This window comes from Ambystoma mexicanum, chromosome 10 (genome assembly GCF_040938575.1).
Source record: "Ambystoma mexicanum isolate Mex_15411 chromosome 10, UKY_AmexF1_1, whole genome shotgun sequence".
In the NCBI taxonomy this organism is placed as follows: Eukaryota; Metazoa; Chordata; class Amphibia; order Caudata; family Ambystomatidae; genus Ambystoma; species Ambystoma mexicanum.
In genome coordinates, this window is record NC_090932.1 from 1,318,719,688 (window position 1) to 1,318,742,287 (window position 22,600).

The 22,600-nt window shown below is 48.4% G+C and overlaps 1 protein-coding gene across 2 annotated transcripts in view; it reads left to right on the plus strand.

Moving 5' to 3' along the window:
- Nucleotides 1-11,445: 11,445 nt before the first annotated feature.
- Nucleotides 11,446-22,600, plus strand: part of TTC28 (tetratricopeptide repeat domain 28) — a 1,396,661-nt gene continuing 1,385,506 nt past the window's right edge. For both annotated transcript variants that reach the window (XM_069619361.1, XM_069619362.1), the window contains exon 1: nt 11,446-12,464. In XM_069619361.1, coding sequence (XP_069475462.1) covers nt 12,438-12,464 — 27 coding nt within the window. In that variant the 5' untranslated portion in view covers nt 11,446-12,437. The remainder of the gene's footprint in view (nt 12,465-22,600) is intronic.

A 22,600-nucleotide genomic window follows, 5' to 3' on the forward strand; every position in this document is an offset into this window, starting at 1 on the left:
GGTTAGAAGTTGAGACAGAAAAAATACAGTACCTAAGGGTCACCATAGTTAAGCCGGCAAGAGACCTCGGTGAGGCCAACTATCCTCGCCTATTTACTGAACTTTTCAGTGAGATGTCAGCCTTGGGGAAAGGGGAAAATTTCCTGGGTGGGCAGGCTGAATGCCATCAAAATGAACCTCCTGCCTAGATTGTTATACCTCTTCCAGATGCTACCGGTGAAAGCCCCAGAGGCCCGCCTGAGGGAAGCTAAGTCTTGGATGCTGCGGTGCTTAAGGCAGAACCTCGGAAACCAAGGGTGGGATATGATACGCTGATACTACCCAAGGAAAAGGGGGCGGGGTGGCATTGCCAGATCTGTGGTTGTACTATAAAGCAGCGCAAATGAGGGTGATGGTACCCTACCTTAGAGACGACGGGGACAAACAATGGGTTTACCTGGAAAATGTTCATCTGTGCCCGGCCGCATTCGGGGAGTGGCTGTGGGTCCCAAGGGGAAGACATCCAATGAGGATTAGAGATCAACCCTACCTGGGAGTATACTGGGAGGTTTGGAGAAGGGGAGCAGGTGGACGAGGGATCACAACATGGCCCTCACAGATAAGTCACATCTGGGCTCCAGCAGTACGGGACAATATCACAGAACTGGAGAGATTCCAGGGCTGGTTTGAGGCGGGATTGTCCAGAGTCAGGCAGCTGTGGGATGAGCGGAAATTCTTTGGGATATTTGAGGTTGAAGGGGGGCCCTGTTTGGAGTGAAATGGCAGGACCGGATTCAGAGAGACCTGACACCGGTGGAAAAGGTATTAGACGGGCACTCGACCAGGACTTATATCATTGTTGTATAGTGCTCTGGCGGAAACGTTGGAGGATCAGTGGAAGGGCTCCGACAGAGGTGGGAAAGAGATATGGGTATGGAGTTGGATGCACGTCTGTGGGAATTAATATGTAGGAGAGCCTGAAAAACATCTATAGGGTTCCAGTATAAACTTCATGGGATGAAGTTTTTACATAGGTGGCAATACGACACGGTGCGGCTCTCTTAAATGTTCCAGATGGTGAGCCCCCTGTGTTGGCATGGTTTTGGGGACAGAGCGGACTATTGGCATATGTGGTTGGGGGGCCCCGTGGTCAAGATCTATTGGACGGAAGTCCTGGGATGGATCAAGATTGCGAGTGGTAGGGAATGGGGGCTAGACCCGGGATTGATACTGTTTGGGCTGGAGAATCTAGGAGGTCACTGGCAAACCCTGCCCCACATGTCACACTTTTCGTTGTTAGCAGCAAGGGCATGCATAGCGAGATTTTGGAAAAGAAAGGAACTGCCAAGCCAGAAGGAATGGTTGGACACGGCCATGAACATATATTTAATGGAAGAAATGACAGCTGCAATTCATGGAGGCGGGGGAGACTTGGAAGGGGAATGGCAACAGTTTTGCACCAGCTTTGGCTAAGAAGGATGGGGATCACGGAAAGTACTTGGTGGGACTTGATATGGCACCGGCCAAGAAATGTGCACAGTTATAAGAAATACAGAGACTTGACTAATCACAGTGGGACTCTGCATTCAGTCCGGTGAAACCAGGGGCTTAACTTTCACTATTATAGGGGGTAGTCGGAGCTGTGGGGAAAGGGGCTGGAGTTGAAGGTGGGGTGGAAGGGTACCTGTGGAATAACTGGGGTGTAAAATAAGATGTTGCAGGGGGTGGGGCCCCCTTTCTTGTTTGAACTTTTTCTTGTTGGTACAAAACCAATTCAATTGGAAAAAAAAAATATATATATATATATTCTTGAAAATTGGCATTTTCTGCTCAAATCTATTTCTTGCACCCCTGTCTTCACGCAGAGTGTCCCCTTTATTCTCATAGTCTGCATTCTCTGTGTTTTCTCTACAGGGGTGGGTCCTTAGTGTTTTTAATTTGGTATGGGCATTGTTTTTTTTTTATTACAGTTCATATTTTTGTCGAAGCTTGGTTGGACATTGTTGTGTACCATTGTTGTTAGTGCTGCAACTGTATCATCTCAGGCCCCTCCGGAAGTGTATAGGCTGCCCTTGGCCCACGCGAGTCGAAGGGGCTACAGCCGTTGGTCTATTCCGGTTTCACGTCTGATTGGGATCACTGCTGGTTTAGTAGCACCGTGGGGCTGAGTAGGCGCTTTAGACACTACTCGCCCCTGTACTCCTGCAGAGCAGTAGTCATTTCGTCACACTATCTTTGATGCTTTCTCCTAACGTGAAAATCAGTGGAGCCATTTGCTGGCCTCAGTAGCTCATGTGATTAGTGTCCCAGCGTAATATGTTCTGTCTGCTCGGCAATTGGGTTTGGCAGGTCCCCGTTCTGCATTTCCTTCAGCAGAGTGCCAAGGCTGATTACCAGTGAGTGTCTGTGCGGTAGTGTCTTGTCGTGTACCGGTGCCTACCCCAATGAAGGAAGATGGATGACAGCGAGGGGCTGAGCCTCTCCCGGTTGCTCGCTAACCTGGTTCGAGTTATTTTCTCTGCCTTATATGCACTTGGCTTTCTTCTCGGACTGGATCTCGCAAATGGGAAACAAAAATAATTAAGTACACTTAATTTATCTTTAACTCGAACATAGCAGAGCTTGCTCATTTCCTCTGACTGTACACGCTGCGCCTTTGCCTCCACCAGCACAGGGCATTCCTGCAGCTGTGAGCTGTTAAACTGACAAACTTGCAAATGTTGGGAACAAGGATGGATAACTTAGTCAACATGAGAAAATCACATAAACCATGGTGCTGGCTATGCCTGGCCCCAACAGCATATAAAGGCGCCCATTGACAAAGCCAATAGGTGTAGCTCGTGTACAGGCATTTGCTTGGCAGTCACCGTTTGCAGGCTGGTGGCACCATATGCTCGGGTACCATGTGTTCCGGTACTCATTCAGACCATTGCCATCAGTCAGGCGATATATGATAGCAGAGGACCCAAAAACTCACACCATTGCCAGGATTTGCCAACCACAGCCAACATACAGGAATTGACATCGAAGGCCCCCAATACATGCACTGTTTTCCGGGCGGGCATTCTGATGTGCACCCCACTTTATTTACATTTTGCTCCTCCCTTAAATGCGAGTGTGTGCACTGGGCAGCAGTCCATGAATTGTGTATCATTTTGCAATACATAACATGGAATGTTAAGAACTGCAGTACTAAGTCCAGCCTATGTTCTTTGCCAACTCTCCTCTACATGACAACACTTGACAGTTGGTTGCAGTGCCACAAATCAGCCAAACTAGCAACGCAAAGCAGACTGTTTTTGGACAGGTTGTAGTCTGTGCACAAGGGGTGATGAGAAACCTCGCAACTCATGTTGTAACTCTCTCCTATTAATGATCCACTAATCCTTCTGTTGAGCGCACGCTCTTTCACGTATAGCCAGGGCCTGATTGGTGGCACGCGTGCAATGGAAAGCAAGTGGTGAGCAATCCTTTGGTGGGTACTGCTGTGCCCATATCATGCGCCGTGCTGCCACTGTGGCTTGTGAATTACACTTTGGGTTGTGCTGTGCGACACATTCCACAGGCAAAACAGGTTTTGTGCCTGCAGCATTGCTTTGCCTCCACTGGTGCACTTGGGAACTCAAGTCTGCATTTTCATTTTGCATGCCCTCTGCTTGAACACCACATATAACTGCAGATGTGTTCCTTCGTGCTGTTAGGCACACGATGGGTCTGCAACCTCTGGATAGCTAGATGTGTTGGAGGGTATCCGGTCATTTTTTCGAAAACTTATTTTCGAAACACCATTTTGTCAAACATTTTGCAAAAATGTTTTTTTCGAATGTTTTATTTTTTATGTTATATGGGGTTTTTTTGGTTTCGCAAGTTAAAAAAAATGTTTACAAAAGGGGAGGTTTGGGGGGACCTCCCATTAAAAAAAAATAATAAATAAACATTCTGAAAACAAATTTCAGCAAAATTGTGTTGAGAAAATGGCATTCGAAAATATGCAATTCGAAAAAGTCACTATAAACCGTGTTGGAGTATGACACATGTGATACATAACCTTTCATATGCAGGTTAGGGCTGATGGGAGTAGTTGTCCAAATTATGTGGAGAACCAATGGTTGCAGACCTCAGAGTTGTGCAGACTGAAAATCCTGCTGTGCCAGAGTTCCTGTGCTCAAATGTACTCATAGAACCTCAAAGTTATAAAGGTGCTTTGGAAGATTGTATTGCTCTTCTATGTCAATTCATTTAAAAGGAATTGGAGAGAAGATAAATAATGCAACATCTGGGATGATAGCTCAGGGACAACGCATTTGTCTTGGAAGCAAGACAACGCAGAGCAACATAGGTTTGAATCCCAGTCCTGTCTTTTGAGACTTGTCCCTGGTATTACGTGCGTTATAAAAGATAAATCAATTAAAAAAGTAAATACTTGATTACTGCCAGAAGACTATTTTAGAAGCCAGCAATCAAAGTGAAATGCTATTTTGTGTCACACACCATTGTGGCCGTCCTTTGCGCATAGTGCTTGATTTGCAGTCAGTGCAAAAAAACCACAGCTGTAAATGAGTATTTGCAGAACAAATATAAGAATATTTAACCTGGCTTTGTCAATTGAGCAATGTGTTTGGTTAAAGATCCCTTAAAACCACGTCACAATTTAAATAGTGTATTCTTTTCGGAGTTGGACATAGAAATGCCTCAATAAATGCCACCTCGTATTGTATGGTGAATGGCCCAAAACCTGACTGATAAAAACGATCCCAAATAGATCAAATAATCAATGCACCTTTTGCAAGAAAAACAAGGTTAAATTAAATGCAAAGTATCAGACGATCCCGTAGAACCGAACTCACACGGAGCTACTCCCACCCAAACAAGTTACATCTTTTATAGAGCAAAATAGCAAATTAACAGAGCTATGCATAAAAAACCTTACAAAATGGTCCTCTATTACCCATTGTCTAACACCTATACACAATTCTAATTATCCCCAATAGTCCATTACCCTATTGGTCACACATTATCTAAACACATTCCCCTAAACACGTGACCTACTACATCATCACTAGGAAATCTAAGAGTTGATTAACTACCAGGTTCATTGTTACCATATAACATTTCTTTGACGAGTAAAAGATTCTTGCCCATCACGTGATGTGCACCCCTATGTTGGATCCTGATCAAAGTGTGAATAGCAAGCTCAACTATGAGTTGATAATAAAATGTCCCTCCTCATTATAGCAGACTTTGTGGCACGCACAAACAGCTCCCTAACCTTGTAGATACATTTATTGGCATCACCTCTGCTCCTCCCATCCCAAATCATGGTACATCCCTGCACGTCTCCCCCCTTATCTAACTGGGAACCAATGTGCCTATGAATTATGTGATCGGGGCACCACTCTTATGTCTGAATTTTGCCTATTTATTCCTCCCTAGAGTGCAGTCCCTGCAGTTCAAATAGGATGACTGCTCTTCTGGTGAGGGCAGTAGTGCTCTAAATCTTTACCATGCCTCTTGGCATCACAAAACCGCATGGCCTGATTACATGATTTTAACCATCAAAGGGCACATCCATACTCTTCCTCCCTGGACCCAACATTCCTTTCTGAGCTCCCCCGAGCACTGCAGCTTGACTCAATCAACTGTTATCAACACAGCACACCTGCCTGTGACCTTGACATAACTTCTCTCTGGTGGGAAGGAGGAAGGGCTTGTCTCAGCATTAACTGGAGCCACAGTTCCACATTGAGTTTGTTTCTCATACTTTCAAAAACGCATCCTATAACATGCCCTAAAATCCAACATGGCAGAACTCTTGCTACCTTAGCACTCAGACCCCACCTTTACCACAAAACTTCTCTGACACAATCTCATATGTATGTCATCTACCTGATCACACATCCCTTAAAACATAACACTGTAAACTATCGCAAAATTCAAGATACATCACCCTATCTTTAACCTCAGCAATGGCAAAGTGAATACAATGTTGCTCTTTCTGTATGGCTATATGGTGTTTCTAATACGTGTCAAAGCTAACTACATGTGGGTATATGCACATTCTGCTACGCCCAACGAGAAATGCTAGCACTAGGACACCCGCTAATATACGTTTCACAGTATAAATCTCTTTGCCCGACTAGGACATTTCACTTGCATCCCAACACTATTCTGAAGGTGTGTTTCCCTTTAAAATTGTCAATAATGTTGCAATTGAAGCTTTGGGCACTTAATCCACCTGCATTAAAGGATTCTCATCTTGATACAGAAAGGTCAGCAAACTTGACACCTATCGCTGTCTCCCTTTTTTATGGGTAGGATTATCAAGCGAGCTGTCGTGCTTCAGCTTCAGATGCACATAGACCCCATTAATGTGTTGTGTTCATTTCATTCTGCCTTTAGATGTTGATTCAGTACAGTAATAGCTACTCTTCCAATGGTTGGCAATGCCCTCTTTATGTGGGTAGCATGGCCCCTGCCTGCTCATGCTGCTCATGCTGCTGGAGCACTCATCTGCTTTTGACATAGTCAACTATGGGCCACTAAAGACCCTCATAGCCCAATACGTGGACTAGGTGATCCTGGACTGGTTCCATACTTCCCATCATGAGCAGAAGGACTCCTGCCATTTCTCCGTGGGGTGCTAGATGGAACAGTTATGTTACCCACAATTTTGAATCTGTACTTGGAACTACAGGAGTTGCCCGCTAATGTGTATGGTCTCTCTGTTGCCAGTGTGCTGATGCCACACAACTCCATTTAAAAGCGTGATGTGTGGAAGACGTCTGGCGCCAGAGGTGGTTCCTCTCTTGTGGGGCACCTGAACCCAACAGAAATTCCATTCTTGCTCTCGTCCAAAGGGAACAAGGGTACACTTTTTTGATATTTGCTCCTAGTTCTTCAAAAAGATAGTTGTGTTCCAGTCTCAATGAAAGATTGCTTTCTTTTTTCAACAGAATATTGTAAGAAAAGCAGCTCTGTCCTACCACCTACTTCAACCATTGAGAAATATGAAATATTTCCATTTTCCATCAGACTTAAAATCAGTTTTAAAAGCAATGATCATCCCCCACTTTCATGCCAGGAAGGCCTTTTGGACCGGCCATTCTAAAACTATCCTTATTACTATAACATCTGGATTTCATGCTGTAGTTGGTGACAAGTAGCATGAAATAAAACCACGTTTCTGTCCCCATTCCATGGCTTTCTGTGGAAGCGAGGATTATGTATACAATATTCTGAATTCCACTTTAACCAGCTATTCGGGGTAAAAGCATATTGTCTCTTAAATGTATGCTTAAGGTGCAAAATCAAAGTCTAGATTTGGGAATTTGGAAGCAATTAAAGGCAAGTTGTAATTCACACCTTCTCCCTTTTAACTGTACACTTAGGGAATTCAAACACAGTGGCTTGCCGACTGGTACCTTCACTATTACAAATTAGATGAACAAAGTACTCGCTTAAGTTCTTTTCAGAAAAAAATAGCCCTACATGGGGGAAAATGGGGCGCATTTCTCGTGGTGTTGACTTTTTCCCCCTCTCCTTTGCTTTTTTTTGGGTATCTTCAACAGTTTGTTATTTTAAATACCTTCTAAAATTGTAAACTGCCCTAAACTGTTCTAAATTATATTTCTGTGAAATTTATTTGGATAATTAATGTCACGTTTTGGAATTTGAAAATGTAGTATGGTTTTCTGCTTTTGAAGTGAGGTGGCCTATTAAACGATACTAATGATCCATATGTAAATACAATTCTACATATCATTAGGTTTGAGTTGGCTTTCTTTGTTTCTTTATTCCTTTCTTGTATTTAGTGCTATTTACCAGGTGAGAGGTGTCCCTGCGCAACAGGGCATACATTCATCATGTTCACCATCATAGCTTACTACGTATGTGCAGCTGATGGGAAAATTGCAGGTGTGGCGCGCCGATATTCATTATTGATTGTTACATGAGTGGCTTTTTGGGGGCACGGGAAGGTATACAGGTAATGAGGGAGCAGGAGTCTGAGCCTGGGTGGCTCGTTTCTGGTAGCATCCTTCAGGCCCCAATGCAGGCGAGAACTATAGTCATTTACTTATATAAAGTGCTTCTTTACCCCCACAACACTTTCAATAATTAGATGAGGGTGGTACAATACTGATAATTTGTTGTATATAAACAAAAACTTAAAGATCAAGCAAGACGCAAGCAACAAAGAGTGACAAAGAAAAAAAAAGAAACTGGATCTGATTGTTTTTTATGTACAATTTTTGGTCTTAATACAAAAAAAAGTATATCCACATTCCACATAAGCAATGCACTTAGACAAAATGAATCGGGGGAAAAAGGGGTAAAAAAACAAAAAAAAAAAAACAACAGCCCAAAACCCCACAAAGTATCGAGGAACAACTTATCTTGCAGGCTCCACCAGTGTTCCGCCAAACAGACAATTACTAAAAATCCAAATCAAGAAATCCATCCCAAATATCTTCAAAATGTGTGCCTCTCTTCTGCTGTCGCAAAGCAACCCTCTCTGGGTGGCAGATGGAGTACATTTCCTGGAAATACAGTGGTGCAAGAGCGCCGAGAATTGATTACCCCTCACTACTGAAGGACTCGGAGTAGCAGAGATGGAAGTTTTGGTCACACAGATGTTAACATATACATGACATTGTACAGGATTTCTTTATGTAGCCACAAATGATTCCACATAGCAGGAAGAAGCATATGCAACACAGAAAGTGAAAAAAGGTATAATTTTAATAATATAAATGTTTAAAAAGAAACAATTCATACATCAGTCCATCGAAATGATACACAAAATATATATATTAAATAAACAAAAACAAAAAAAAGAAAGTGGGTAATGGAATAAACACTACTTTCATGCGAGGGATTTGATAAAACGACTATGTTTAGACGTTTTTGGTGAAATTGAGGTACATTTCCTGGAGCCACCGATCCTTTCTTGGGAAGACTGCAGATCTCCAATTCCGCAAGATGATTCTCTTGGCATCTATTGAAGGAAGCCCTTAGAAATCACGTGATTTGGTGGTATTCCAGATTCACCCAAATTCCAAGTCCCGAAGTCATACTCTCTAGCCACACCGAGGACAGTGTCATAATACGATTGTTGAACATGACTGGAGGTTGAAATGAGCCAACACTCGGTTATTGACTCGACATCATTATTATTATAGGGTATTTACTGAGCACGGACATAGCTTTGGGAAACAATTGGGCTTGAACAAATAACCCTAATGTAAACAAGCTACTGGAATGAAAAAGTCAACCAGCCAATTAAAGGCTAGCAATTCCTGATAGGGCTGCAGGAAACTGTGGGAGCTAAAGATGGAAAAACAGCCATCTGGAAATCCACTAAAAGTATCAGTAGCGTATGAGACATTGGAGCAGAGATCAACAGCACCCTGAACATAGCCAGACCCCGGTGCAGCTGGCAATGAACCCGCTCATGGCCTCTCCCACCAGCCCTGCTCACCATCACTCCTGATGCTGAATCTAGGGGAGAGTGACTGCAGCAACATCCTGGTCAATGAAATCCAAGCGCCATGCTTCCAAGAAAGGGCAAGCTCAGGGCGAGGAGAGACGGTCCATGGACATGGGAAAGACAGACCAAGACACTTGGCCAACAGAGGAAGAAGTTAGGCACTAGAGAGAAGAGACTAGAAAGTAAGACCACAGGTGATGGTGGTATCCATCAGTGATGAGCGGCTCCTTAAAGACCGAGAGAGCACACCAGCCACAGCCCACATCAGCTAACATCAGCATGCCAGGCACGCCAACCATTAATCTGGGGGAGCAAGCTGAAGTTTGGGGATACCAGCGGTACCCTGCAGGCACCAAGGAGACAGCCGGGCTACAGTCACAGCCCGCAACAGTGGGCAACACAGGTCCGGCATTGTGAGATGTCCCACACTGCTGTGATATTCATGATTGAGACAGGGTGAGATTTGGTCCAACTTGGGAAATCTATTGGTGCATTGTGGTTATGTGTGTGCAGGGTGATGGGATACAGTACAAGGGTTTAGACTGCACACCGGGGAAGGGACCAATTCATGGAAAAGTGCACATTTATCCCTCAAAGGCCATGTGCCGAGAACTACACTGCGCAAGCCTGTGCACAGAATACAAAATGGGCGCTACACGCATTCAGGAATCATATGCGCAAAGTACCCATATATACGCAAGTCACGCCCCTGACACGCCCCCATGCAAAGGAAAAACAGCTAGAGCAGCTACCTTTGCGTGCTCCTCCGACACGATTACACACACCCTTCAAACAGTGCATGGTGTCCCCCGTAAGCAGGCCTGCATCTTGGGGGCCCTGCACAGGTCCCACATGACAACAAGCGTAGGATTTATCGTAACTCAGGGAAAACTCTGAAAATCTGCGTGTTAACCCCTGTAAACCGTGCCTGCACCCCGCTGCACTGCGTACGCGCACCCCTAAGTCAGATCAGAACCACGGCTGTGTACACACACCCCTAAATCGAACACCCGATCTTACTCCTCTGAATTGAATCCTATGCGCAAGTGTCTGTACGCCTTTGGGTGTCGGATAGTATGAGGGCTTTGCGCGGCCCTTTCCCGCCGAGAGGTTGCGCACTCGGATCAATGAATACGTATCGTTCCACGCACTAGTGGGCATGTGATGGACTGCCTGCAGGCCCTCCTTCGTAACGTCCACTTTTTGCCTTGTTCTTCATTTTCCAAGCTCCGCCCAACCGTGCTCTCTGCGCAAGCCATGCCCACACTCTGCATGGTGTCTCGCGCAAGGCACTTGGCCTCTCGCAGTGACGTGCCAAACCTGCGCAAAGTTCCCAGAAAGTACATAAAAGTTCCACACAGTCGATTCCATGAATCGACAATCGGGATTTTGCACGCAATTTGGCACACAAAGTCCTGATTTTTCACGCAGATAATTCCATGAATCAGGCCCTAAGAAAACATTCCCACTGCACGTCGACCCCACATACGTGACACCACACACCTGGGACCAGGGTTCTCTTCCCTCCTCCCCCACTCAATATGATGGTGGGCTTCTCCTGGGCAGATCACTCTCTACCCCTTTGATTTAAAATTCTCTAAAGTGGGAAAGGTATCTCAGTGCTGGTGAGATCTGTGCCCAGCCTGAAGTAATGAATTTGAATTCCGCAGGGTGACTCAGCCTTTCTACCTTTCCGGATGATAAAATGAGGACCACTGAGTTGGGGTTATAAAAACGCCCATTTTTTACAACAAATCGTACCCGATAGACAAATGTTCAATATATAGCAACTGGCTCACGCTTAGCAGCCAGAGTTTAAGTGCTGTCTTTCGAAGCCGTGGCACGGCACTTCCCTCCAGCTGCTGTGCCTTGCCACCGCCGCCACCGCCGCACAACTGTGATTCATTCACGACTCGTGTTTTTTGCTCTGCGGATGGGCGAGTGCGTGCACGCCTAAGTAAAACACGCGTGTGCGTGTACCGGTGGCAGATAATGACCACACCGCGGCTACCCTTCGGTGACTGCCCAGGACACCGATTCACAAAGGCCATAAATAACCCCCTCCTCCCCGGAGGAGCTTCCCGGCGGCCCTGCGCGTGCGAGCCTCCCCGGCGCAGGAGTGACAGGCTGCGGGAGGGCGCGCGCTAAGACCCAGCGGCTCGCGCAGTCCCCTGGATGGAGCAGGCTCTGCATGTACAGCGAGGGAAGGAAGTCATTAGGGCCGAGGAGGACAGTTTGGTGCTGCCGCTGCTGCTGTAGATTTTTTTCCCCCGGGTCGGATTTCGCGGATTTCCAGTGGTCCGAGAGTGGGAAGCCCGGTTCTGCCCGATAACAAGTACCCTCTGTGCCCGGAGATTGAGGGGTGAGGTACAGCGGCGCCTGCCCCCCCTCCGTTGGAAGACCATCGGAATTCACGAGCGGATGTGCGAACATGAAGGCAGAAGTTCGCGGATTTTCCAGCTCGGACCTGGGGTTGTGACAGCCAGCGCGAAAGCGACGAGGCTCTGCCACCATCGGGAAGGGGGCACTAGGGGGCACCTGGAACGGACTGCGGGGGCATGCAGCGGGCTACTCTCCAATGCAACTCCCACACCCTCTGGAAATACCCGTGTAGAAAGGAGGCATTCGCCCGTGAGCCCCAACGCTGGCTCTCCATTTTTAAAGCAATTTGTCAACTTTAGTGGCGCAAAAGGGAAGAGCGTTCTCTTGGATTTGCTGTTGTGGATTTGCGTCGTGTTTTTTTTTCGATGTTTTTCTTTCCTCGCGTGGTTTCTTTCGCCAAGAAGAGGGGGAAAGCACCGGAGACTTCTGCCGTTTTTGTTTTGTTTGATCCGCATCCTGTTTTTTCGATAACCAATGTGATGGGGGTTTAAGGAGGCTGAAAGCATGGTTCTCGCCCGCCGCCGCTTGCCCACACCTGCCACCCTCTCCCGTCTGACCTCTTGATGCCCACCGTTTTCGCCGTCCAAATATGATGAAATGGCAGCCCCGGAAGAAGGTGAGTGATGCGCTGCGTGGCCAGAGTGTCAGGTCACTTGGCGCTTTGAGGCTGAGCCGAAGGATCCAGTGTGTTTTCCGCGTGCTCTGTGATCTTCAGAATGTGGTGTTCAAGTGCATACATGCCTCCGAGCTAGCTTTTAAGCACTTACATGTTGGCAGCAGGGGAACCACAGGGAGATACAATCATTTGCTCAGGATCACTCCGTTTTGGTGGAATTGTGAAGCCGAGATTAGATACCGGCCATGTTAATGCTATCTATTTCTCCTGGTGTCTGCCATGAAGTGGGGTGTGGAGTCCCCGTAATTTGCTGTGCTTTGAATAGTGAGCAGCGTGTTACGGTGCTGTGTATGGACCACGAAACAAGCCTATGCCCCCGGCCCCCAAGTTGGGGTTTGAACCCTTTGCTTTGCTGTATTGGTGTTTTGTCTGTCCTGACTTTATGTTGTCTGTTTGTCATTATGTTTTTTGGATCTGCTAACTGTCCACTGTGCACTCCCCCGAGCAGTGAGCTCGCTTGGTGGAGCACGCAATGCCGTGGCGCTTGCTGTATCACAATCCCGAGCAGTCGACTTTCTTTGTTCAGTGCACACACACCTAAACAGTCAGCCCTCTAGAGCAGTCGCCGCCCTCTGTGCACAGTCCTGAGGAGTCACTCCTCTATATTCATAGTGCAAACTCATGTGAGCAGTCGCCACCCTGTATCCAGAGTGTACAATCCTGAGCAGTCACCACCATCCTGGGTTCAGTGTGCACAGGCGCAGACAGTCCTCTGTGTTCAGTTTCCACAGTCCTGATTAGTCCTCCTGTCATGTTCACTATGTACTACTAAGCAGTCACCACCACACTATGCTAGGTGTGCACAGCCCTAAATAGTCAGCCCTGTTCACCATGCACCGGTGAGCAGTCACCACCACACTATGCTAGGTGTGCACAACCCTAAATAGTCAGCCCTGGTCACTATGCACCACTAAGCAGTCGCAACCACACTAGTCTAGGTGTGCACAACCCTAAATAGTCAGCACTGTTCACCATGCACTACTAAGCAGTACCCACGACACTATGCTATGTGTGCACATCCCCAAATAGCCAGCCCTGTTCACTAGGCACTACTACACAGTCACCACCACACTATGCTAGGTGTGCACAACCCTAAATGGGCGGCCCTGTTCACTATGCACTACTAAGCAGTCACCACCACACTATGCTAGGTGTGCACAACCCCAAATAGCCCTGTTCAGTGTGCACTACTGCGCAGTCACCACCACACTATGCTAGGCATGCACAACCCTAAATAGTCAGCCCCCTCTAGGCACACAGTCGTGAGATCTCTGCAGCGTGAATTCAAAGTGCACACTCCTAAGCAGTCGTTCCCCCTGTGTTCCCTATAAGCACATATAAACAGTCAGAACCCCACGTCCAGTGTGCACAGTCTTGGACTATCAGGCCACTGTGTGCACCGCACAATTCTTAGCAGTGAGATGAGTGTGATGTGGGCACACTCCCAAGCAGGCAGGCCCCTGTGTTCGGTGCAGAATCCTTGGCTGCCAGCCTGCAGCGTGCCACTCCTGCCCCCCCCCCACCCTCCTGTGCACAATGCTTAGCAGCGAGCCCTTACGCTCAATGCACACCCACACCCTGGGTGCAGCGAACCCCGGCTGTTCCGTGCACCGAGCTGCCCTGCGCTCAGTGCACTGATCGGGTGCAGGCCTCCGCGTGCACAGGCTTCAGAGCCCTTGCCACCCCCCGCCCTGCGCACGGCGTGGAGCTGTCAGGCCCCGGCGCACAGATGTTGGGACCTGCGGAGTCCTGCACAGCGCTGATTGAATCGGGATTACATTTAATAAATCCGTGTTCTCTTACGGGGAGGGGCGGGAGTGCGGAGTAGGCGGGGGCGGAACCCATCTGACTCCGAGTCCTGCGGGCACACGCTACCTCCCCCTCCCCCCCGTGTCCCTGCATGCTGCTGGGAGGGGGAAGTGTGCGCGGTGCCACCTCGGTTTCCTCTTCTGCGGATTGTGTTTCTCCCGGAGCCCCGGCAGTGTGCAGGGGTTATAGCGCGGGTCGTGGCTCGCAGGAATGGGGAGCGCGGCGCAGCTCTCTAATAACTCACAGAGAAACACTGCAATGGAATTCCAGGCGCACATGTGACTGGGTGCGGGGCATGTGCTGCGGGCGCGGCGCTGCGCACCGGCAATCGCAGGACATCACACCGCGTCAATGCTTATTAACCCGCGGGGATGGTGTCGTGAAATGCTGAGCAGGCAGCGGGCACGCGCCCGCGCAAGAGCGTTCGTGTGTGTGTGAGGCCAAAGCCAGCACCAGGCCGAAGCTACCCAACCATAGCATGCCACTCCTCGCCTCTGTGCGATGCCAGGCTCCACGCATCTCTGCCAACCTATGCATTCTATGGTCCTTGGCCCTATATGCCCACAGTATGAGCCCCACTTTCCCCCGCACTGTGGCGTGCCAGGCGCCACGCACCCGTCTACGCCCCTCTCCTTCCTTCATTGTACGGTACCAGGCCCCTTTCATCGGTGCCAGCTCCTTGCCCTGCACTCGCTGGTACCAAGCGCTATGCACCAGCACACACGCCCATCCCCTGCACTGTATGCCACAAAGAGCCATGCACCACTATACATCCCCTCCTGCCACCACGGTGACCAGAGCCCGTGCGTGCACCGCCGCCGAAGTGCACGGTATGCTGACAGACTCCTACTCCAGTGGGCACTCGGAGTGCTTCCCCAGCGTGCCAGGCCCGTTGCACTCCACTATAGTTCCAACCACCCCTCCCTCCCCCGCACCCCTTCGCACCGGTAGAGCACCCCCTTCACTGTAGGGTACCAGGCCGCCTGCACCGCTATAAATGCCTGCCTTGTAACGGCCTCCGCGCGTCACTATTCTCTCTCTCCTAGACTGGTGGTACTTACTAACAAGGGGGGGGGGGTGGGGTTGCCACCGTCCCACCGCCCTTGCAGCATGTACACTCCCCCCTGCACAGTATTCCTCAGCAGCAGTATGAACTCTGTCCCTTGCGCTGCGCGCCCTGTCCCACTGTCACCGTCGCACCCGCACTCCCCTGCAGCAGCAGTTAACACGGCCACCTCCCCGGGAGCTTCCCTGGGGCCCGCTGGGGGGCGGGCAGCACATGTAACAATGGAACATATGCTTTGGTAATAGCTCGGACGCACGGAGCTGCATGACTAACACTTTTGGCTTCTCCGCGAGCGCTGAGGCTGGCAGGCGAGCTGCACTCTAATGCGGCGTCGGCGGCGGAGTGCTTGCTTCGGCCCCGCGTGTCATTAACGGGGCCGGGAAGGCTGACACCACCCGCCCTTCACTTTGCGGGAGTGTGGAGGTGCGCTGCCTGTCATGTGAATATTTCGCGCCCATCCACTCCGTCCCCTCCCCCCCTCCCCCCCGTCCCCCAACCACGCATCTCCTGGTCCACCCTGCGCCTTACAATAGTCTTCATCAATAGCCACGAGGTTAGGTGCACTATGTGATTTTCTGGTGTGTGTGAAATATGTGGCTCTCACGTGTGGAATTCAATGCCAGGCTCGTGCGAGCCATATATTTACTGTTTTAACTACAGGCTATTATTGTGCACACTGCACCCTGAGTCACCCAGCGTGAGATTGCACACAGGGGCCTGTGCACTCGCCTAGCACGTGGGTATACATGCTGGCCACGGCTAGTGAGCGCCCACACTGTCACGTGGACCCTCTCAGGTGGTCATCTGTGAAGCCTGGCCTGTGCACACTCTCAGACTGAGTTCACTGTGAGTGTGCACACTGGATTTGTGCCCTGCCACTGCGAGGTTGTGTTTACTTCCCTGAGCATACTTTCGGATAGTGTTCATGCACACTGACTTGTGCACACGGACCCGTGCACCCTTCCATATTTTGATTGTGAACACTGGCCTTTGCAGACTCACACAGGGCGGTTTTGGACTTTGGCCTGTGCATGCTTCCTTATTGTGATTGTGCACACTGGCCTGTGTACCCTTCCTTATTGTGATTGTGCACACTGACCTTTTGAAACTTGTAGAGCAAGACTGTGAATACTCTTCACAAACCGGTGTGCATTCTTGGTGGAAGACTGTGGATAATGGACTGTGCTCACGACAAGGGCAGTATCACCCACACAGGCTTGTGCACCCGCCTAGTGCACGACCATGTGCCCCCCCCATAAGTGATTTTGCAGAATGAGATGTGCACATGTTACAAACAAAACAAACCATACATGTCTCGTACAACAGCACGTGACGGCAACCAACTGGAAAGCACACTTAAGCTCAGCGAACAGTGTTAACCGAACTGATGCTGTCAACAGCACATCACAGCTCTTATGCAGTTCAGTCCTACTATAGCCGCCAGTGCGGCAGGGGACCACAACGGTGGTGAAAGTGCGCGGTATAAATATCCCTTAACATAACATGCTCCCACGCGAGATAATGCACACTGGCATGTGTGCACCCCAGCGTCATATTGTGCACACAGGCCCGTCTGGCCTCCCTGAGCGATACCATGCCCTTACCCAAGACAGAAGGATTGTGAAGAGCTGCCAGGCCATGTGCCTGGGCAATGTCATCCTCAGCAGTTATGTTAGATTTAGCCACAGTCCCGCGACATGCCTCAAGCCAAGAGAGCCAAACCCCTCTTGCTGAGCCACTAGCTCTCCCAAAGTGCCATGTATTCAATCCCATCAGAGCATTCCCTGCCAGGGGTGGTGGGCAGGGTGCCCCAATGCTGCACAGAAACCTCCGGACAGCGGCGGACTGTGCCTCAGTGAGCATAACATAACAGGTGCATTTATAGAGCGCACGTTCACCCCCCAGGTGGCTATTTCGGCGCTATTGACAGATAACAGAAGTTTATTGTTACCCAACTTAATGGTACTCATTTCATCGGAAAGATGAAGGGCTGAGTGGACCTGCCGAGATTCGAACCTGTGAGCACCACTGATGGGTATGCACTTGACCTCCAGTGACCTTAACTTGATTCTTCAAGTAGGTGCCTGAAGAGACATGTGCATACAAATCTCCAGAAGCTGCACCACGTGAGTCCAGTACTTGTACGCTGCCTTAGCTGCACCTGTTTACCTCCTGCTCGAGATTTCAGCCTGAGGTTACCGTACTGTGCCGTCAAAGGTACCACAGCAGCAGAGCACCTGAGTTTACCCTACCAAGTTGCGGGCACATGCCCACCGTGCGACTCCTCACTCAATTGATTGCTTTAGTAAAGCCCACACTGGTTGTACCTTTGTTTTCTCGTATTAGCGCTTAGAGGCCTCCCCAGCCGTAGGCGCTTTACAAATAACCATAGATAGATAGATAGACAGATAGATAGATTCTGCAGGGAAGACAGTGAAAGTGGGCACCAGCAGACTTAATTCAGGAGAAACTATTGGTCCAGTGAGTAGGCCTAGCGCGTGGGGTCTTCTTCTGGGAAGCTAAGCTGACCTGGGCCCACCTTCCCAGGTTGGTGCTGCTGCCCTGAGCACCATCTTCAAGGTGCACCAACTTTAATGAGCCATACCCTGGATCCTGGCTCAAATTCCCTCCATTGGAAATAGTTTTCTAGCTGATTGAGGAGCGGGTAGAGCGAGCCAAAGGGCTATGTGCAGCACTTTAAGGAGCGCACAACCCTGCGGGCGGCTGCTATTTGGTCCTGGGCCCCTCTGGTGTCTCTACTCTGATCACTAAAGCCCCTTTGTGTTTGGGATCCCCCCTGCCTTAGGGCAGATGATCTCCTAGTCCGTCTCTTGGCTGCGCCAACCAACACCTGGTGGATACTCTGAATAATCATAGTCTGCTGTGCTTGCGCCGCTTTTGCCAAAGCGCTTTCAATGGGACATTTTGATATAACATTATCATTCCCCAACCCAAATCAGTGCTCATTTTACTCACCTGTGAGGCATACAAGGTTGAGTTAGCCTTGACGGAACTCAAACTGGCAGATCATACACAAATCTTTGCAGCGACCCCTTAACTCACTGAGCTATCTTACCGGCAGATTTGTACACTAAGATGTGTGGCTCTCAGTACACAATTAGGTTGTGATTTCAGAGTGGGGGTGTTACGGGTCCCTGGCACATAACCATCCCTGACAGGTTAGCGATGTGTGTTAGGGGCCGAGGCTGCCGACCTCTGGCCATTAGCCTAAGGTGCCACTGATTCTTACAGTGTTTGTGTCCTTTAAGTGCTGAACCTGCCCGTGCACCGGTGCATTGTGGTACTCTGAGTACCTCTTGAGAAAGTATGTGTCGGTGTAAAAAAGTACACTGATACGGAAGCTGTACAGTTTATATCCATCTTACCCAACCATGTTGTAAAACACACTGCATTTGAGATGTTGCAAGTATGTTGACTTGTTTTACAGATTCAAACTTTATTTAATATGTTCTTATGCTGGACTAAGAGGCCACACGAGGGGGCGCTATCCTGAACCACTGGGCAGAAATGCCATTATGACTGCGGGCTCCTCTCAAAAGACATCCCCCCTCAACAGGAAGTCACCCCATGTCCCGATAGACTCCTATGTGTACAGAGTGCGTTTGCCGGTATTGCCTAAACAGACGTGATTTCTGTCTCACTACCTCTCCCAACTAGCAGCAGGCCGGCGTCCCTACTGCCCCGGAAACAAGGAACCACATCTTGTAATTCCAGAACAAGGTCTCAAAATGTTGTTTATAAAAGCACAATATTAATTAATTAATATATGAAAATAAATTCACATATAAATGGACAACAAACATAGACAGCAAACAAAAATATAAATAGGCCTCACAAAATTCAGACCATCCCAAAAGACAATAGGACACCATCCCAAATGTACACTCTCCTGAAATACACATCATTCATGACCCCGCCACCAAACACCCAAACACTACAATGGTAATATTCTCAAATACTGGAAAGTTGAACAACAAGCTTGAATATCCGAAATCATGGGGAGATGCCTTCAACTTTTCATGTTTCCTTCTCTTGCCCAAAACCATTGTCTTCTATAAGATCCAAGCGACCCCAGCCATGTCTCTTACCTGCCCTCTGCCCGCTCTCCTTCAAAGGCCAGACTTTGCTGATGGCACTGACACGAGGCACTCTGGGATAGGAGGGATGGGAGAGCCGGAGAATCGCTGCTTCCTGGTCTAGCGGGAAGGAACTGATCCGCAAGGTCCTAGTGCCCTCAACGGGACCCTTGGTAGACATTCCCTCGCAGCCAACCAGGAAACTGTAAAGTCAAACCCCGGTGCTTTAAGTGGGAGAACAAATTGAAGGCCGAGTGGTGGTGAAGGGGCGCTAGCCAGTTGGGAAGCAATATTTAGAGGTGGGCCCCGAGAAGTGTCTGGTGTGGCGTATGAATCACAAGAACTGTAGCTAAGGAACTTTGAAAAGATATGCAGCCTATCGACCCAAAGAAGTGGCCAACCAAACACAGTCAAGTGTTCACACATGGCATAAAAAAATCGACTAAGGACAAATAGTCAAATATAAACAATCACAGTCAAATGAGGTCAATTCGTTTTCCAGTGCCTCTGTTTTTAGAGAAAATCATTTATTCCTAAGTATATACTGTTTTAATTAAACCATTCTACTGACGACTTCAAAGTTATATGTCACACCAATTACATAATGTGCTCCCTGTATTATATTTTCCATTCAGTGTATTATAAAACAAATACACAAACTCCAAATGTCTGAAATTGACACTGTGACACAAAACACGGCTAATAGTGACATCTACTAGCATTGCCACTCATGTTTTTATTGAATGAATTTCAGCGTGGGAAATCAGGTGGGATGACTCGACAGAACCACGCGTCGAGGGCAGTTTTTGGACCCTGTCAGGGCTGAGTCGTGGAGAGCACTAGCCCACTTAAAGCTCAGTCAAACCGTTAACAACAGAGACACCCAGCTTTAGAGTCAGTGGGTCAGGAGCAGGCAGAGCATCAGGGCTTTTCTTCGAATCTTGACTCATTGTGGGGCAATGATGGTAGTTAAGCGAAGGCCCAGTTGCGCGTAGAGTGTGCAGCCGTCCCTGGGTCTTACTTCACGATCCCAAGGCTGCCTAAGTATTTTATCCACATCAGGTAGATACAATGGGCCTGATTTACAATTATGTTTTCAATGGGACTTTCCCATGTTAAAACATGTTTGTAAACCAATCCTAATGAGCGTTAATCTGTTGGGCAATTGTTTCTGGGCCAGAATGGCCAATCCTTTACACTGGTCTAAAACTCAATGGAGCAAAGTGGGAATTACCATTGAACAAAACAACACACACACATTTTTCAGATTTCCAACATGATTTCTGGCTGAAGCATTCCATTTCCAGAGTATTCACCACTAAATACATGGAACAACTCTCCCTGCTTCACTTCCAAGAGCCGGGAACAGGATCTCCCGCTCTCTGCTATGTGCATTACACACTCGCTCTATAAATGCGCGCAGCAGATCTCGCTGAAATTGAACCCACCTCTCATTTTCCCAATCAATATAAAACTCCTGATCAAATTGCGGCTTCGATGTCTATAAAGCCAGACTCCCAGATGTCTGTCTTTAGCACTCTACTGAATCTAGAGTACCACATGTGCTCGATGCTAGAAATCCCCCCCCGGACTAGGGTTACAGAGTTATTGACTGAACTGCCGGTGTATTATTCTTGGCAGCCGGGTAAACCGTTTTATTCTAGAAGTTTCTCTTTCAAAGCGTCGCGCTTTGCTAAACTGCAAAGTATTTATGCACCTTTTTCTGTCCAAATCGCGAAACCAGAGTGTTTTGCCTTCTGACTGTACAGACACCCTAGATTGTATCCACTGAGGGCTGTATTTCAAGTAATCGTGTCTGCTCCTGGTGAGCGCAGAAGTGCTGGTTCTGTCGACTCGAGCTAGGAGCACATGATCCTATATCTTTGGTCTAGGACCGTGTTCTGCAACCTGCAACTCTCCAGATATTCTGGACTTCGGCTCCCATGATCCCTCAACATTGGCTATACTGACTAGGTCTGCAGAGCTCGCAGGTTTGCCGTGGCAGTGCAAGAGAAGGCCACCCAGCCTGTTTTTGCTTGGAATTCTGGGACTTGTCGTTTTTCAAAATGTCTCAGCCCCAGAGTCCAAAGCAAAGAAAAGCAGGACTGGATGTCCGTCTCGCGTTTGCTCACGGGAAACGTGAGAGCTCTGGGACTAATGGCAGTTGTAGTCCAAAACAACCCAGTAGTAGGGGGATCGGACGTCTCGGTTTTTCCAGGACCGTCCCAGTATTTACCCCTCCATCCCGGTGTCCTGATGGTTTTTAAAGTTTAAAAAACCAGCCCCTGGATTTGGGGGCCAGGTGGATACCATTCCGTGTTTTGCCAAACTGATTGATAAATCCCTACATCAGCCATGTACCACTCTCCCTGCTCACTTTAAACCCCCTCCCCCATACCTTCTCCCGTTCCTCTAGGTGTTCTGACCTCTGAACAGCGCTCTGTGCCTCGAACATTCACACGGACAGGCCCCCGATATAGAAGTAGGACAACAGTTTCATTATCATCCCATTTTTTTAAATTCCTTCTTTTGTTTTTATTGGTCCTGAAACTGTAGTCCTACTTCTCTGTCAGTGTCTGTCCTGGTTTTTCATTTTGAAAATCTGGTCACCCTACCACAGAGGTCTTCAAACTGTGGGCGCGTCCGCCTCCTAGGGTGGGGGGGGGGCGCCAGAGCCCAGCATGAAATGTAAAAAAAAAAATGGGAAGGGGCAGCTCACATGGTCAGACAGGGCCATACAACGGTCTTAGGCACCAATGAAAAAATGGCCAGCTGTTGCAAATGGATATTCAGTGTTTAGTCACAGACTGTTTGAATAGTACCCACGGGGTTGTTTTTTGTTCAAATGTAAACAAATGGTGATATTAAAAGAATATTTATTCAGCAACAATGGTCAAAAAAGTGGCCCATTTTTACTGGCCTACACTAGCATTTTGCATTTTTGGTACGATCATCGCCCTATTGCCCTATAGGCCAGTCCAAGCCTGCCGGCTCATTCATAATGGGTGAGGGGGTGTCCACCCACTGGCCACCTCACCCATTATTGAGGAGCCGAGGAGCCAGCCCAGTGAAACACTGAGCACTCCCTCAGCTGCTTTTTCCAG